Source organism: Henckelia pumila, chromosome 1 (assembly GCF_033568475.1).
Source record: "Henckelia pumila isolate YLH828 chromosome 1, ASM3356847v2, whole genome shotgun sequence".
NCBI classification, from domain to species: Eukaryota; Viridiplantae; Streptophyta; class Magnoliopsida; order Lamiales; family Gesneriaceae; genus Henckelia; species Henckelia pumila.
In genome coordinates, this window is record NC_133120.1 from 78,655,728 (window position 1) to 78,671,571 (window position 15,844).

The window sequence follows — 15,844 nt, forward strand, 5'->3', positions numbered from 1 at the left end:
AAGATAATCATGTAATTTTAAGTGTCTTTCATTGGTTGTAATTAATATGCAATGTGATAACACAAAAAAAAAAAGAAAAAAAAGGGAGATGTTACATGTATAATAATTAGTATTACATTTTTTTTAAAGAATTTTTCTAAATAAAGTACATATATAAATTTAAATAGACTTTATATATAAAAATCATACGAGGGAAGAATCTGATGCAAGGCGTGGTATAAATAAAGAAGAGAGAGCCTCCAGTACTCACTGTACTAGCTCCATGCAAACTCCACCGGAAGAAATGAAACCCCACGTGGCGTTCCTCCCGAGTCCCGGCATGGGACACGTAATCCCACTCTTCCAGCTCGCTAAACGCCTTGTTTTCGACCATGCCTTCCAAGTAAGCTTCTTCCTCATCACCACACACTCCTCCGCCGCCCAGGATCAATTCACACGCGCCGCCGCCCAACTCTCGCCTCATCTCAGAATCATCTGCCTCCCGGAAGCCGACGTTTCTGCTATTATTTCACAAGACATGAGGATTCTCACCCAAATCTGCGTCATCACCACGGAATCCATTAAGCCTCTTAAACCCATGTTAATCGACCTCAATCCCACCCCCGTCGCTCTAATCATCGACATTTTTACAACCGACGTCATTTCGATTTGCGAAGAGCTCTCGATTCCCGTTTACTCCTTTTTCACCGCCTCAACCCCTCTGCTAGCACTTTCTCTCTATCTCCCGACGCTAGACCTGGAAGTAGAGGGCGAATTCGTCGATCTTCCGGTTCCTGTTGAAATCCCCGGATGTAAAAACATGCGCACGGAGGACCTAGTAGATCAAGTCAAGGATAGAAAGAACGACGAGTACAAGTGGTACTTGTTTAATGTAAGCCGGTTGCAATATGCCGCCGGGATCTTGGTGAATACATGGGAGAATCTTGATGTTCAGCGTATCACAGCGCTGAAACAAAATTCTTTCTTCCGAAGCATACCCACTCCACCCGTTTTCCCTATCGGCCCGTTGATCAAAGAAGAGGAAACTTTGACGGAAAAGGACGCTGAAATTCTTGCATGGCTGGATAATCAGCCCTGTGAATCTGTACTGTTCGTGGCTCTTGGGAGTGGAGGAACTTTGTCGAGCAAGCAGCTGGTTGAACTAGCCTGGGGTTTGGAAATGAGCCAGCAAAGGTTCCTTCTCGTGGTTCGCAAGCCCAGCGACGCAAGTGCTTCTGGTACATATTTCACAGTCGGAAGCGACGAGGATGACCCGTCGGCGTACTTGCCGGACGGGTTTCTTGAGAAAACCAGCGGGGTCGGAGTTGTCGTCCCTTCGTGGGCGCCGCAGCTGCCTATTCTCCGCCACGGGTCAACCGGAGGGTTTTTGTCTCATTGTGGGTGGAATTCTGCGTTGGAGAGCTTGGTTCAAGGCGTTCCGATGATTGCATGGCCGATGTATGCGGAGCAGAGAATGAACGCCACCATGCTGGTTGAGGAAATAGGGGTGGCGGTGAAGGCCGCGGCGGAGATAGGGGAAGTGGTCGTGGGTAGAAAGGAGATTGAGACGGTGGTTAGGGAAGTAATGGAAGGGGAGAAGGGGAAGATGCTGAGGCGTAGAGCGGCGGAGCTGAAACGAAGTGCAAATGAGGCTTTAGAAAGCGGTGGCTCCTCGGATCGTTCGCTTTCTCTGCTTGTCGATATTTGGAAATCTAATCTTAAAATATAAATTATTATAAGTAAAATATATATTAATATTATATCTGAATATTAAAAGTGATGATTCCTTGCTGGAGTTGACATGGGTAAATTATGTTATTAATAAATATATTTTGGGAAAAGTGCAATTTTGATATGTATGTTTGTCATTTTATTATTTTAATATTTTATTTTTTTATATTTCAGTTTTAGTTTTATATGTTTTGATTTTTGGCAATTTCGGTCTTTTTTATTCGAAAATGCTTACATGACACTGTACATGTCAGTTACACATCAGTATTGCATTACTGCCACATCAGCGCTACATCGAAAAAAAGATTAATGATTCAGCCAACAAAATTAAAATTCCTACTCCCTAACAAAACGAATGTAGTAGTGAGCAAGGTCGAATCCATAGGGAACATATATTTATTTCTTTCAAATAAATGTAACTAAAATGGAGGTTTTTGGTTTTGCAATAAAAAATAACAAATTAAAACTAATGTGAGAATTTAATAAATAAGAAGAAGAAAATAATTAAATGAAAAATTCAAATATTTTACCAAACTCTGATTCAAGGAATTTTCGTATTTCAATTATATCACTGGTCATCGGCTAACAAATAATTTATTCATGCAATTCTAACAATTAACTTTAAAATCATAGGGATAACCACTAAGATTTTTGTGTTCTCTTATTTTAATTAACCAAACCCAGCATTCAGTCAAAACTTATCATTAATAACCAACTGGGCACGATAGCGTTCCATATTAATTAAAAATAGCTTTTCGATTTGTGAAAACAGTTAATCCTAAAATCTAACAATCGAGATAGCTGCAACTATTAAATTTAGTTTCGTTAATTTATTTAGATCAAACATACTATGATACCATAACACACCTAATCTATCGCTACTCAAGATTAATCATTCATGACAATTACGGATCACTGAACTCATGATTAGCAATAGAAAATCATAAATCAAATTAATTTGTCAGATTAATCGACCCACAACTTTCATGAAATAAATCATAAATTAGCAAATACTAGAAACAAACAAGAATATCAATTCAAACTCAAAACCTCACAGCGATAAATCGAAATACAAGAAATATTCCTTGAATCAGAACTAAAAACTTAGCCAAGCATAGTTGGCTTCATAATTCCCAAAAAATATAAAAGATTAAACCTAAAAATTATTAAGAAGAAAAGAAGAAGAAAATATTCACTGTCTTTTGCCATGCAGTGCAGAACGTGCAAAGCAGAATTCTGTCTCCCTCAAATCCCTAATTAACGTGTAAAACTTAGGATGAGAGAGAAGATTTTTTCAAAAAAAGTTTAGGAAAAGATAATATTATTTATGAGTAAATTAAAAAATTTTTATGGAATAAAAAATCTCTACATAATCTTTTTATTCAAAAACTTCAAATCTTCAAAAAGTCATCCATATATTAAATATCATAATTTAGAATTCCTAAAATATGATATTTTCTTCTCAAATTCTGAAATCTTCTATTCACAGCAGATAGTAACATCGTAGAACTCAGCGCGCCCACGCCTTGCCTCAAGACCTCTTCTAGTTTGCTCAATTTCTCAAACTTTCCTCTTGGCAACTCCAAATGTGATAGAATTCAATTTTTTCGCCCAAGTTTTTGCCAAGATAATCAAACTCCCTACAACTACAACACATGACAAAAACGCACCAATTAACATATGCAACAGATAAAACTGAAATATGAAAATATAGAGCATTAAAATCGCAAAGTGACAAATATACAGGACCAAAAAAGCAATTTTCTCATATATTTTTATAATATCAATTTACAAAATAAAATTATGAAAATTAGATTTCATCCCATTTCATATTACTTAATTAAGAAAATATGTATATTAACTATCATGAAATTACTTTGAAGTTAAATTAAATATGACAAAAAATCTTATGAGACGGTCTTAAGGGTCATTTTTTTTAGACGGATATCTTATATGAGTTATCCATTAAAAAATATTGCATTTTATGCTAAAAGTATTACTTATTATTATAAATATGGGTAGGATTGACCCATCTCACGAATGAGACCGTCTCACAGAAGTGTTACTTATTAAATATATGTTAGTAGCGTATATTTTTTCTTTTTATAATTTACTCGTTCGCTTTCATCTGTTTCGTTTATCATGTAGGATGTTTAGCGATTGAAGAAAAAGATGGTGGTATTCTTCTCGTATAACAACTACATTGTTGATTAATTTCGTAATTATTGTTGGACTCTCACTTTGTTAATTCTATTTATGCTGCGTAATGAGTGTCGCATTTTTCAATATTTTTCATGGTTCTTGTAGAGTTTTTAATTATTGTCCATCAATTATATAGACAGTTTTTTTTTTTGGTATAATTTGTTGTTTTTATAGATTATTGATTAGATTAAAGATTTATAAATTATTCTCACGCTTCCAATTTCCACTACTACCATATAACAATTTTTTTTGCTAGGAATATAAGATCATGTATATTTCGTAATAAGATAAAAAAAATGAATTTTTTAATGATTGTTTGTTAGTGTATATAAGTATATTGGAAAGTAAGTTGCTAAAAAGTTAGTTATACATTAAATTGTAGATGATTTTTATGATATACGAGAAAGACGTTCGAAATTTTAAAAGCAATGATGTATTTTAAAATTTTGAGGATGGATATGAATGTGTTATTTGATGAAAATATAATATATTTAAATTTTCATATTACATGATCGCAATACTTGATCTTTATGTCCTTGAACTCACATAGAATCTATATGTATTGTCTATTTTTTTGTCCCATCATAATTTAGTCGGAATTGATGCTTTATTCGAATCTAGGCTTGATCATGATTCTCAAGGGCAATATTTAATTTGGCTCCAACTTTACAGATCCGATCTAGTATGATTAGAACCATTTCTTTTAGTAAATTCGACACATAGCGACATATGAGTTATAAATTATCGATGCTTATTCTTTTTCCGGACAATGTGTTGATGGAAAATGATTAAAATTGAAAGTCAAACGTTGTAAAATAGTGGATTAAAACTATAAATTGAATAACATGTAATTTTTTGTCATAATTGTTAATCGTTATTTTCAATATTTTTATACCTACACAAAATTTGATTTTTTTAATTATAAAAGAAAATAATTTTCGGAAGCATTGGGCCCCAAAATACATAGACGACGCGAGCAAGCTTGTCAAGAGTTGAAGCATCTGCTTCCTCCACGTGCAGCATCTCTCCCAGAGAATCCTTGTACACTTGCCGTGTCTCCACGAAAACGATGCAAAAACTGGCTTGCCAGCGAGTTAACACACTGGAAAACAACACAAATCGATCATATTCTCGAAGGAAATTTGTTAGCAATGGAGTCCGAGATCAAAACCCTGACTTCAAAACCCGTAGAACGGCGGCCGGACCCCAACATACCCGTGGAAGACGACCACCCGCTCCTCGAGCCCGACCCGGAAATTCGTCTGCCCAAAACCCAATCCCTTGTATCCGATCGAAGGATAGAAGAGCTCGAGAAAAAGTGCGCCGCGTTTGTTCGGTACGACGTGTACGGGGCGCTGGGCAGGGGGGAGTTGCCTTGGCCGGAAAAGATTTTGCTTGCTGTGGGTCTGCTTTTCTTGGTACCTACGAGAGTGGCGATGGGGTCGAGTATTTTAGTTATTTATTACGTGATCTGTAGGCTTTGCACGGCGTTTTGCTTTCCTAACAGGGAGGATGGCCGGGAAGATTACGCTCACATGAGGGGGTGGCAGAGGGTGGTGATTGTGCGGAGCGGCAGGTTTCTGGCAAGGCTTTCGCTGTTTGTTTTCGGGTTTTATTTCATTCGGGAGGCCGATCTAAGCAAAGAAGTTGATGGGCAGTTGAATGATGAGGTTAATTATTGTGTTCTTTCGGTATCCCACGTTGGTTAGAAAAAGAAGTTAACAATGGTTTATAATACTCACAATGAACATCTATAACCATTTACATAAAGTGAGACGAATAAGAAAGTTGTCTGCATTCCATGTAAAAAATGTTGTTTCTTTGGTCCTTTAATTCAATGAAATGCGAAAGAAGTCACCTTTGAGCTTGTGCTAAGAGTTAAGGGTTAAGCTTGCTTGCGCTTTTTAATGGAAGTAATATGCTACATGGCTGTTCTGCTCATATGATTTCTCATATGGCCATTACTTTGAGTTGATTGTCATATCATGCTAGGAGTACGAGCGCGATAATTAATTATTCATGACAAGGAATGATTCTATGAGTAATGATTTGATTTACTAACACTTGGATGTTAGTTTCTTGTTTATGCATTGTCTTGTAAAAAAATGTAATGTTTTTTGCTTATGCATTTTGAACTTTCAGCCCGCCTTTATGGATCAAACTGAAGAGTTGGAAAGACCTGGTGCTATTGTGTCGAATCATGTATCATATATAGATATTTTGTACCACATGTCTTCCTCTTTCCCAAGCTTTGTTGCGAAGGTTAGGTCTCTTGGATGTGTGTGCTTATGTACCTCGTTGGCTCATTCACGTCTTTATATTTTCTTGCTTATTTACTTGGCAATTTTTCTGAAGAGATCAGTGGCTGAACTTCCTCTTGTTGGTCTCATAAGGTTCGTTCAATCAATAATTTTTTTACACTTTATATGTAGACGGTATTTCAATGATGACAAATGCATCTCCATTTTCCTGATGTCTCTTTTTGGCCTTCTCTTTTGGATTTGAACATGTGAATCATTGGTGATAACAAGTATAAAACCAGTCTAGTCAATAAGTATTGTCGGATTGTTTTTCCAAATATGAAGTACAATATTTGTTTTGTTGAAAGTAAAAATACATTGTTTTGTGATATAAAACTCTTGTTACAAGTTTCTTCATGAATGACCTTTTACTGGCCAAATAAGAATGTCTTTTTAGTTTTCTTCCTTTCAAAGAATTGTCGAATAAGTTACAAGTTGATCACCGTTCGATGATAAAATACACACTTGAAAAGGTGTCTTACATTGTTAATCTTGTTCATGTGACAGCAAATGTCTTGGTTGTGTCTACGTACACCGGGGGTTAAAATCTTCAGACTTCAAGGGTGTCTCAGGTAGAATAATTTGAGTTTATATGTGGGTTGATATCTTGGAAAAACCATAGTTAATTGAAGTTGAGTAAACTCAAAGATGTGAATAACGCGTATTTTGCTTTAATACAAAACCTACGAAAACCAAAACAACGTTAACATCAAATTAATTGCCCAGTTAGAAATCATCAAAACCAGATATTCTATTGTTATGCTAAAAATGTTGGATTTTGTTTCAGGTATTGTTAACGAAAGAATTCTGGAAGCTCGGCAAGATAAGTCAGCTCCACGGATGATGCTTTTCCCAGGTTATGTTTTTAAAGGCAGCCTAAAGCTTATGTTTGGTTATTTCCCAGTTTTGTGCTGTATGCTCAAATTAGTCTAATATTAGGACATAATATTAGTTAAAATACTCTTTTTTGCTTCTTTTGGTCCTTTGACAGAAGGCACGACCACGAACGGAGACTACCTTCTTAAATTCAAAACCGGTGCATTTTTGGCGAAAACACCCGTTCTTCCGGTCATTCTAAGATATCCGTACCAGAGGTTTAGTGCTGCATGGGATTCTATTTCCGGGGTGAGACTTCTTCCAGTTTGAAATTTTAGTTTTTGTTTCTTAATTTCTCGGTATGTATATTTTTGTTTTTGTATTAGGTAAGAAGATGAATGTGTAATTATTAGATGATTCTTTCGTGCCAAACTTGTCGTGAGTGTGCTAAATGCTGATATAACGTTCATTTTGTGCAGATGCGCCACTTAATTTTTCTACTTTGCCAGTTTGTCAATTATATCCAAGTGACCAAATTGCCAGTTTATCACCCATCAGAACAGGAAAAGAAAGATCCGAAGCTTTATGCTGAAAATGTGAGACAGCTAATGGCTCTCAAGGTATCTATTGCCTAAATTTCATTGGTTGTATATTTAAATTATTATTGCAACTTAGGATTTAGGAATTAAATGAGACCAACCAAGTATTTTTTGCTAGCTTTGGCGTAAAATTTACTGACTTTTGCTATACTCGATAAGATAAAAAATGGTCGGAGACTTCAAATACTTGTGTTTAGAATCTTGGCTACCTTCGTTTGAGGCTTAACGTATCTTTTGCTTTCGCCCTAATGATGCAGGGTAATTTGATACTTTCAGATGTTGGATTGGCCGAAAAACGAGTTTATCTTACAGCTCTCGATGGTAATCTTAGCATGCACGCTGTTTTACAGCAGAAAGATGATTGATAACTTTATGGCCTGGCTCTGAAAAGTTGCCTAGTTTAAAAGATTGCAAGATAGATGTTCCGAGTGGTTTTACTCCAAAGGAACCAGAATATTTACGTTATGCCTGTGTAAATGTGTGATAAAAATGTTACTTATATTGTGTCATCACATGGTTTAACGTTTGTTATTCTCTTTGGTGTTCCTGCAGGATTGTTCTATCAACAATAATCCTCGTTCGCTTTGTGTTTATGCTTTTTTTGTTTTTTTTTTTATCATGTGTTTATGCGTTCTGTATGTCGATTTTTCTTGTAGTAATCTTAGTTGCAGCCAACCCATATAATGTAATTTGTTTCAGGGAAAAGGTCCTAATCCATTCTTCTGACAAACATCTCCGCCAACTTTATTAAAAAAAAAATGAAAGTAACACGCAGATGATACACACTGTGAAACAGAGCAAAAAATATACATGTTCTTTAATCAATCAATCCAACCTAGACACATTTCTCCACTAAAAGTTCTATATACGCCAGCATTCACGAGTAAAATCCTCACCAGTAATCACTTTTTTTTATTGCTGTCCCAGTTGTATTTTCTTCCCTCTTATAGAGGGGAAAGAGCAGTGAACTGATCCCACGCCTCCTACAAGAAAATAAGATGATTCAAGAACGAATTCCCAAGTGGGTAGACCTCATGATCAAACACGAACATACCTGAAGAATGTCAAAAACTCTCTGTGCTATATACTTATGATGCGAAGCAGCATCGTTTTGCTGCAACTTGTCTGGATGTATGCGTAGCAAAGCCCTCTGGTACGCTCTTTTCACTGCATTAACCTCTATCAGATCAACCAGGGGAATTGGTCTCCAACCATTTCCAGGCCAAAGCACCTGTGTGACTAAAGTTAGAAACAGGGATGATGATGATGATGATTTGAAATTCTGAGGAAAATCATGAATGCTGCTTACAAATTGCAAATTCGCCAGCAGCGAACGGATGTTTCCTTTCTTCCCAACCGACCATTGCAGGATTTTAGTTTCTAAAGCCTGAATCAGGTTTAAGTTATACATGCAACGCTCCGATTTTCATTTTAAACAAGTGAAATTCTGAACTTACTTTTGTTTCAGCGCAATGTTCATCACTCTCGGTAACATTTTCATCATCGGCGGACAATTCTTGAACCTGTTAAAACATCATGGGTTAAAAGGACAACCAGGACTGTGATTCTAATGAAAAGAATCAGCAGTTTTGTGTACCAGGAAGTCGTCTTCAAAAGGGTCATCCAAATTTTCCAGTATCTTGGACTCCGAGCTAAACGATTCTGCAAAAGCAGAAACAAATAACGACCATCAGATCAACTAAACATGGCCCGATGGGAAAAAAAATCCTTCGGTATAGTATAAAAATTGTTACTTCGAAAACTTGAGGTCTTAACTCGCGCTTCATCCTTGTTCAGAATTTCACGTTCCTAAAGAAACAAGAAAACATTAGTGTGTCTCGTTTTTTTATTAGGCTGAATGAAACAGGGAACTCACTTGTTCTTTCCCTTGTGCAGCGTTCAAGTTCACTCCTTTAGTCTCTTTTTCCTCACATTCTGTTTTCAAGGAATCAGGCTTTATATTTGCCGACAAATCTTGATTCATCATCACTCTTGGCGATTCGTTCCGGGTAAATTCACCTGCAGTTTTTCCACCAGAGCTCGGAAACCTATCATTTGTGCTCGATTCTTTAACGTTACTCCTCTCAATATGAGGCGTGAGCACTGGAACTCCTCTGCCCGCCCATTTGTATATCGAGAAATGGAACCGATCACCACTTGCTGGAGATTCCATTGCGTTGGTGTTTCTTTTCGAGCTTTGGACATTGTCTTTGGGATCAGGTGTGGCAGTGGACGACGAATCCTCGCTGCTAAAAGAAGCTAAGGGACTTCGATGATAGAATCTGAAAGACGAACTTGACGGGCGAGGACGAGCCATGTTTACTCGATTTGTGGTACCATCAAACTGGCCCTGATTCTGAGAGAGAGACGGAGAAAACACGGCTTTTCTCCATTTGGCTGGAAGACTGGTATACAGGCGAAATAAGTTACTGCTTCTGTATCCAAATCGAGTGTCAAAAATTCTTAAACAGAAAGACAAAAACTCGAGTACCTTGTTTGAGTAGGCAGTGAAGTGCCAAAAAACTCGCCTATACCAGCAGGGCTCGTGATCCTCGAACTCTGACTCGTGCCGTACAAATTTTCCCAATCGTGATGGGTCCGCGATGGCGAACTGTAAGAGTCGTCGCCTCTAAATATGTCATCGAAGAAATCATTACTTAGACTCGGCCTTCTCGCTACCCTTGCTTCACTGAACATGATCTTTTCCTTGGGTCCGCCATGTTCGGAGGCCAATAAATCACTGAGGCTGTGTCTTACTCTCACTTCTTGCATTGAAAATCGCCTCGGTGGACCCCCAAATACATCCTTATAATCCAAACTTTCTGAGTTTTTGTTTTGTATTTGGCTCTGCATGTATTTCTCCATTGTTCTGCATCAATTTCTGCTTCTTGGCTACTGAGTTATATCATATATGATTAGGAAAAAGACAGAGAAAGCAGGATTTCTTGATTCTTGAACACGAGAGTTTGTATTTCAGACTGAAAAAAGATCATTCGTTGAAGAACAAGAAACACGCAGATTGCTGCGTGATCAAAAAAAGACACACAGATTCAACTGGAACCTGCATTGGAATTCGAATCCTAACGACTTGGGAAAAAGATTGCTCTTTTTTCCCCCAATGGAATGCGGGACTGCTTTTTTTTCTTTTTAATTTTTTGGCATGAAATAAGAATTTAGAATTGGGTTCTGAATTTGGAGAAAGAATTAAGGGAAGAAGAGTGATAAAGTGGGAATAGATGAAGATTTTAGTGCGAAATTGAAGCCACAAGTTGGGTATGAGTGGCATCATATTTTTTGATCAAATTTCGGATAAGAAAGCAAAAAAGTGCAAAAATCCAAACGACGCAACAGGTGGGCTGATCTAAATTTCATGCTAAAATACAATAAACGAAGTCTTTTTGATAAATTTGTTGGTGCCTATTCACTACAATGTGTGACATATCAATTATTTATACACTTTTTTTGTGGTTTACAGTACACAGAGGACCAACACACAAGAGCATGATGTTGGAAACTCAAGTACATCAAACACATCCACTTCAGTTATTTGCTATCGTGGATTTTTTTTATTAAAAAAATATAAATATATGATAATAATTATTTGATGCGCCAACTCGAATTTACATGCTCACACGTCTTTAAATAAAAATATATTCAAACTCTATACTTACAGTCGAACATTCTTAGCTTTATATTAAAAAACTAATTTTGCTTGAAAAATTATAAAATAATGAGTAAAAATTGAAAATTTTATATTGTTGGCCTTGTAGCTTGGTTTTATTTCGATTTTAGTCCTTTTACGAGCGAATTTGTAGTTTTAGATTAGTGGCTTGCAATTTTTTTTCTAATTTCGATCTTTTTTTAAAAAAAAAAATTAACTTGAAATTGATGGGTCGTTCATTGAAAAGTAATATTTCCACAAAAAACAAAATCTAATAACTTTTTATGAATTGAATAGGGAAAAAAAATGTTTTGCAAAATTTATTTACTTGTGCCACCGGCCCACCTTAGAAAATTGTAAAAAAATCCATGTGGAAGTATATATAATTTCATAAAAATCCTCCTGTCCTTGCCTTGCAGCATCAACGTTAGGGCAAGGTCAATGCCAAACACGATAGATGCTATACTAACATATGGATAATATCAAAATCATGCATTTAACGGTTCGTATTTTTACACATAGACATAATTTATTATATATTGTTGATGTAACAAATCATAAAACATTAAATCTTGTATTATTCATATGTTAGGTTGAAATCTAACGCCACTCATAAGTGGGTGACGTGCATATCATAATCGAGCATAATCGAGTAAAACCAATGGCTCGGGAACTACTAAACCCAAGGTTAGGCAGTGCAGCTCCTGAAAATTGAAATCACGTGTATCGAATCCACCCTCAATTTCCCGTACGAGCTATTCTCTGGCCGCCGTCAATCCTTTGAGATTCTGGTTGAAAACTTTAGAAGTTGGATTGTGCAGATATGATTCTCAGGAACCGGAAACTCTGGTCGAACTGTTCCATGATTCCAGATGAAATGAGTGAGGGGTTCAGATTATACGGCACAAAATCCAATTCGAGGTTGGATTTCAAGAAGCTTAGACCCATGATATTAAATCGAATCGAGGAACGGTCTAAGGAATATCCTGTCAAAGGCATGCTCCAGGTAGCCCGCGAAGTTCTTGGGGCCCGAAATGCCCTCTACGATGGCGTTTCGACCCTTATCCATCACGCTCCCGTGTGGTCTTGCAAGTAAGTTCTCACCTTTTTTCCCTTTCTTCGTGATTGTTTCTGTAGAATGTGAATCTGGGTGTTTTTAAGATTTATTGATGCGATTAAGAGACCGGGCAGGCGATTCTGTGCAGTGACAGATGAATTTTGTGTTTTATCAGAAGATTTTACTTTGTTTTAGTTGTGAACCTGGTGGATGAAATTTTTTGCTTATTAGAAATGGGCGTTTCGTTGAATGCTTTTCATCGTTTCTTTGCTAATTATGATTTGATTGATCGTTGAAGGCTCTATGGGACAAGGAAATTTGTTCTGGCCTTGTTAGATGAACTAATTAGTCGAACTCAAGGAGATTTCAGCTAGTAATCTCGAGCCAAAATAGAATTAACATAGTACCCAGCCTGCTGACGTGTTGGAGAGTGCTCTGTCCTAATTGTTCACGGACGATTGTGTTGTTTTTTATGTGTTGAACATTTTGGGTGATTGTATCTTGTGCCACAAACTTAAAAAGATTTAAATCCATTAACTATGATTTATCCCGATTAATTGTTTGGAAGCCATATGATTCCATGACATTGTAGTATCTTGTTTTGTTTCATGCTTCCCAAATTGGTGTTGCTTTTGCAGTTAGTGTCTTTTTATCTTGTGTCACAAACTAAGACTCGAGTTATTTGAATGCTTTCGCCAATTCTTATCTTTGGCAGGTTCAGCTGGCTTGGAAGTAATTCTTCAGAACTTCACATTTTCAACATTTGTATATATTTCAACAAGTTCTACTCTAGATATAATTTATTTATATGAGCTAATTTTTAGGCATACGCTGTTATGGGTTTGGGTTAAGGGATAGTGGGCTGGGTCCAAATTGGGTAGCTATAGAAGTAACATATAGGTAGTTATAAAAGTAACATACAGTTAGTGTTTGGGATTGCTCCCAAACACTACCATAAAAGAGGGGGATTAGTTATTTTGGGCAGGGTAGTTTTTGTTTGGAAGTAATGTTGCTGGCAGTTCCTAGGGAGAGGGAAGATCATTCCGTGAGGAATATTTTCCGCTCTAAGGGCCATTGGGCCATACTCTTTGTGAGGATTGGTCATTATCTTTAGTTAATCAAATTGCAGTTTCTTGTATAATTTTGTTTTCAGTTTGTATCATATGCTGTATAATTCTCGTAATCATACAGAAGGTGATCTGGATACAACAGAATTTTATGACAAATATTAAAGCTAATGATTATCCATTTTGTAGATTGCAACATCTTAGGTTGTAGATTATTCTCATTAGCAACTTTTTTTATACTTAAAGTTTTTTATTGCATCAGATACTGCCCAGAAGTGTACATTGGTGAAGGTGGCCATTTGATTCAAACTTGCCCAGGTTACAGGCATCATGCTAAGAACAAGGTCCATAATTGGGTTAAAGGAGGCATAAATGATGTGATAGTTCCAGTAGAAACATATCATTTGCAGAAAATGTTTCAGAAAGTAATCGAACACCACGAAAGGTTTGATCATGATCGGATTCCAGCAATCTTGGAACTGTGTCTCCAGGCAGGTGTAAATATTGACGATCCTACTCTTTCTTCGAGTACCACTGGCTCACATAGTCCAAGAAATGATAATATCACACCCGAATCATTATTAGACTATGACCTGAGAACAGTAGGTATACGAACACTAAAAGCATGGGAGATTTTGAGATCTGGGGTGCAAAAATTATTGCTAGTATATCCTGCAAGAGTTTGTAAGCATTGCTCAGAAGTTCACGTAGGGCCATCTGGTCACAAAGCTCGAATGTGTGGGGTTTTTAAGTTTCAGAGTTGGAACGGAACCCATTTCTGGGAGAAGGCAAAAGTTGATGACTTGGTTCCCATGAATATAGTTTGGTATAGGAGGCGACAAGATCCGCCTGTACTTCTTGATAAAGGGCGCGAATTTTATGGGCGTGCTCCTGCTGTGGTGGACCTGTGCAGCAAAGCTGGTGCAGTGGTGCCGTCAAAATACTATTGTATGATGAAAATGGATGGCATAACAACTCCTGTTTGAATGAGTGGTGGTAGAGTTTATGCTAACTCCGTTTGGTAGGGATTATTATTAATGTATGTATAATTTATCTTATTCAATCTCATGTTTTTCTCGTCATATTATTTATCAATCTATTAATTATTTATTTTACATCAATCAAATCATTAATTATTTATCTTACATCAATCAAATCATTGAATTTAAATTATTTTATTACCCCTTATAAATAATATTATTCACATTTTATTTATTATTACGAAGACAAAATGATAATTTTTATTTTTATATAAAATTCGATCAAATCAAATAAACTATAATCTATTAATTAAATATTATATTAACTATCATTTTTTATTTGTTTTTATTACATTACATTGTTTATCTATATATTACTTATCATATCACTCAAACCAAACGGAGCCTAGAGGTATTACTCTAATACTAAATATAAGGGCGAAAATTAATTTGAACATGGGGAGTCATAAAAAATATATGGACCTCACATGGTCAAATTAAAATTGAATTCTTTGATGTAGTGTCTTATCTTTATGCTAGCATCTCGTTAACATGTAGATAATGCAGGGTTCTAAAATTCGCTAGGTGCCAGTCGGGCGTCAAACCAGCGCCTAGGTCGCCTATGCGGGGGACTAGGTGCTGTTAGGCGGATTGTTCAGTATAACATAATAAATCAAATATTATAACTTCAACACGATAACATCAAATTTAAAATGAGTTAAAAATTACATTACTTATGAAATTCCACAAATTTACTATATTTCTTCTCCATAAATTTCTCTACTTGTTATTCTCCATATTTTCTTCTCTTTTTTTTTTTTTTTGAAAAGACGTTGAAAAGGTTTTCGTGGAAGGATAATAAAATTTTTCTGCCAGCTTTTTAGTGGACTTATGATTTAAAAGCTCAAACAAAAATTTCATTTCAGACTAGGGCTGCCTAGAGCCCGCTAGGCTGGCTGACTAGCATTTTTTTGTTGCAGTCGGCCGTTAGAATCATAACCTTCAAGCTACGCTTGGTACATGTGATGAGATTATTGAAGTGAATGTTTAAATCAAGGATATGTATGGATAAATACATATTACCAATTCATGTGTGTATGTTTGACTCGTTTTTTCAATTATGGATTACCTTTACTAAACAAATTTTTTTTAACTAAAATACCCTCCAACCACCTTTTCCAACTCTACAATAATTGAGTGTCGTTTCCACCAAAAGCTAAGGAAACATCTCGGCATTTTTGCTCACACTTGGAAATTGAATCTGATCACGAAATTTTTCTCCTACAAACTACGTTTAGTTTTTAGCCAATACGGTGTTAGGGTCGGAAGCTAAATTAGCCTTGATGGACAGAAGAGAGGACTCGTCGTCGACAAATGCAACCCCGCAAACAATCAGATTGAGCATGTAAAGTGCTTTAAAGAAACCAAAATACAAAACTAAATTATACATTT

General features: G+C 36.3%; 4 protein-coding genes across 6 annotated transcripts; 3 read left to right on the forward strand and 1 right to left on the reverse strand.

Annotated features, from left to right (window-relative positions):
- The first annotated feature begins 231 nt into the window (after positions 1-231).
- LOC140875765 (anthocyanidin 3-O-glucosyltransferase 5-like) lies at positions 232-1,794 on the forward strand. Its single transcript, XM_073279552.1, has one exon. It carries the CDS (start codon positions 263-265, stop codon positions 1,706-1,708), a length of 1,446 nt encoding a protein of 481 aa, XP_073135653.1. The 5' UTR covers positions 232-262; the 3' UTR covers positions 1,709-1,794.
- Positions 1,795-4,892: 3,098 nt separating this feature from the next.
- LOC140887544 (lysophospholipid acyltransferase LPEAT1-like) lies at positions 4,893-8,337 on the forward strand. 3 transcript variants are annotated; one of them, XM_073294856.1, is made up of 8 exons: positions 4,893-5,582; positions 6,055-6,305; positions 6,720-6,784; positions 7,000-7,068; positions 7,204-7,337; positions 7,508-7,648; positions 7,885-7,948; positions 8,180-8,337. In XM_073294856.1, exons 1-8 carry the CDS (start codon positions 5,064-5,066, stop codon positions 8,197-8,199), a joined length of 1,263 nt encoding a protein of 420 aa, XP_073150957.1. In that variant the 5' UTR covers positions 4,893-5,063; the 3' UTR covers positions 8,200-8,337. The 3 variants fall into 3 exon arrangements, with proteins under 3 accessions (XP_073150957.1, XP_073150948.1, XP_073150964.1); XM_073294863.1 differs by lacking the exon at positions 8,180-8,337 and having other exon boundaries at positions 4,894-5,582; positions 6,055-6,174; positions 6,268-6,305; positions 7,885-8,173; XM_073294847.1 differs by lacking the exon at positions 8,180-8,337 and having other exon boundaries at positions 7,885-8,173.
- A 7-nt stretch (positions 8,338-8,344) lies between these two features.
- On the reverse strand, positions 8,345-10,918 carry LOC140887541 (uncharacterized). Its single transcript, XM_073294833.1, has 8 exons — positions 10,119-10,918; positions 9,504-10,032; positions 9,382-9,436; positions 9,225-9,289; positions 9,085-9,150; positions 8,937-9,014; positions 8,682-8,858; positions 8,345-8,610 (listed from the first exon to the last, which is right to left on the reverse strand). Exons 1-8 carry the CDS (start codon positions 10,490-10,492, stop codon positions 8,572-8,574), a joined length of 1,383 nt encoding a protein of 460 aa, XP_073150934.1. The 5' UTR covers positions 10,493-10,918; the 3' UTR covers positions 8,345-8,571.
- A 987-nt stretch (positions 10,919-11,905) lies between these two features.
- On the forward strand, positions 11,906-14,494 carry LOC140875416 (APO protein 4, mitochondrial). The gene is made up of 2 exons (XM_073279092.1): positions 11,906-12,380; positions 13,675-14,494. The coding sequence occupies exons 1-2, from the start codon at positions 12,112-12,114 to the stop codon at positions 14,396-14,398; spliced, it is 993 nt and encodes a 330-aa protein (XP_073135193.1). The 5' UTR covers positions 11,906-12,111; the 3' UTR covers positions 14,399-14,494.
- Positions 14,495-15,844: the final 1,350 nt, after the last annotated feature.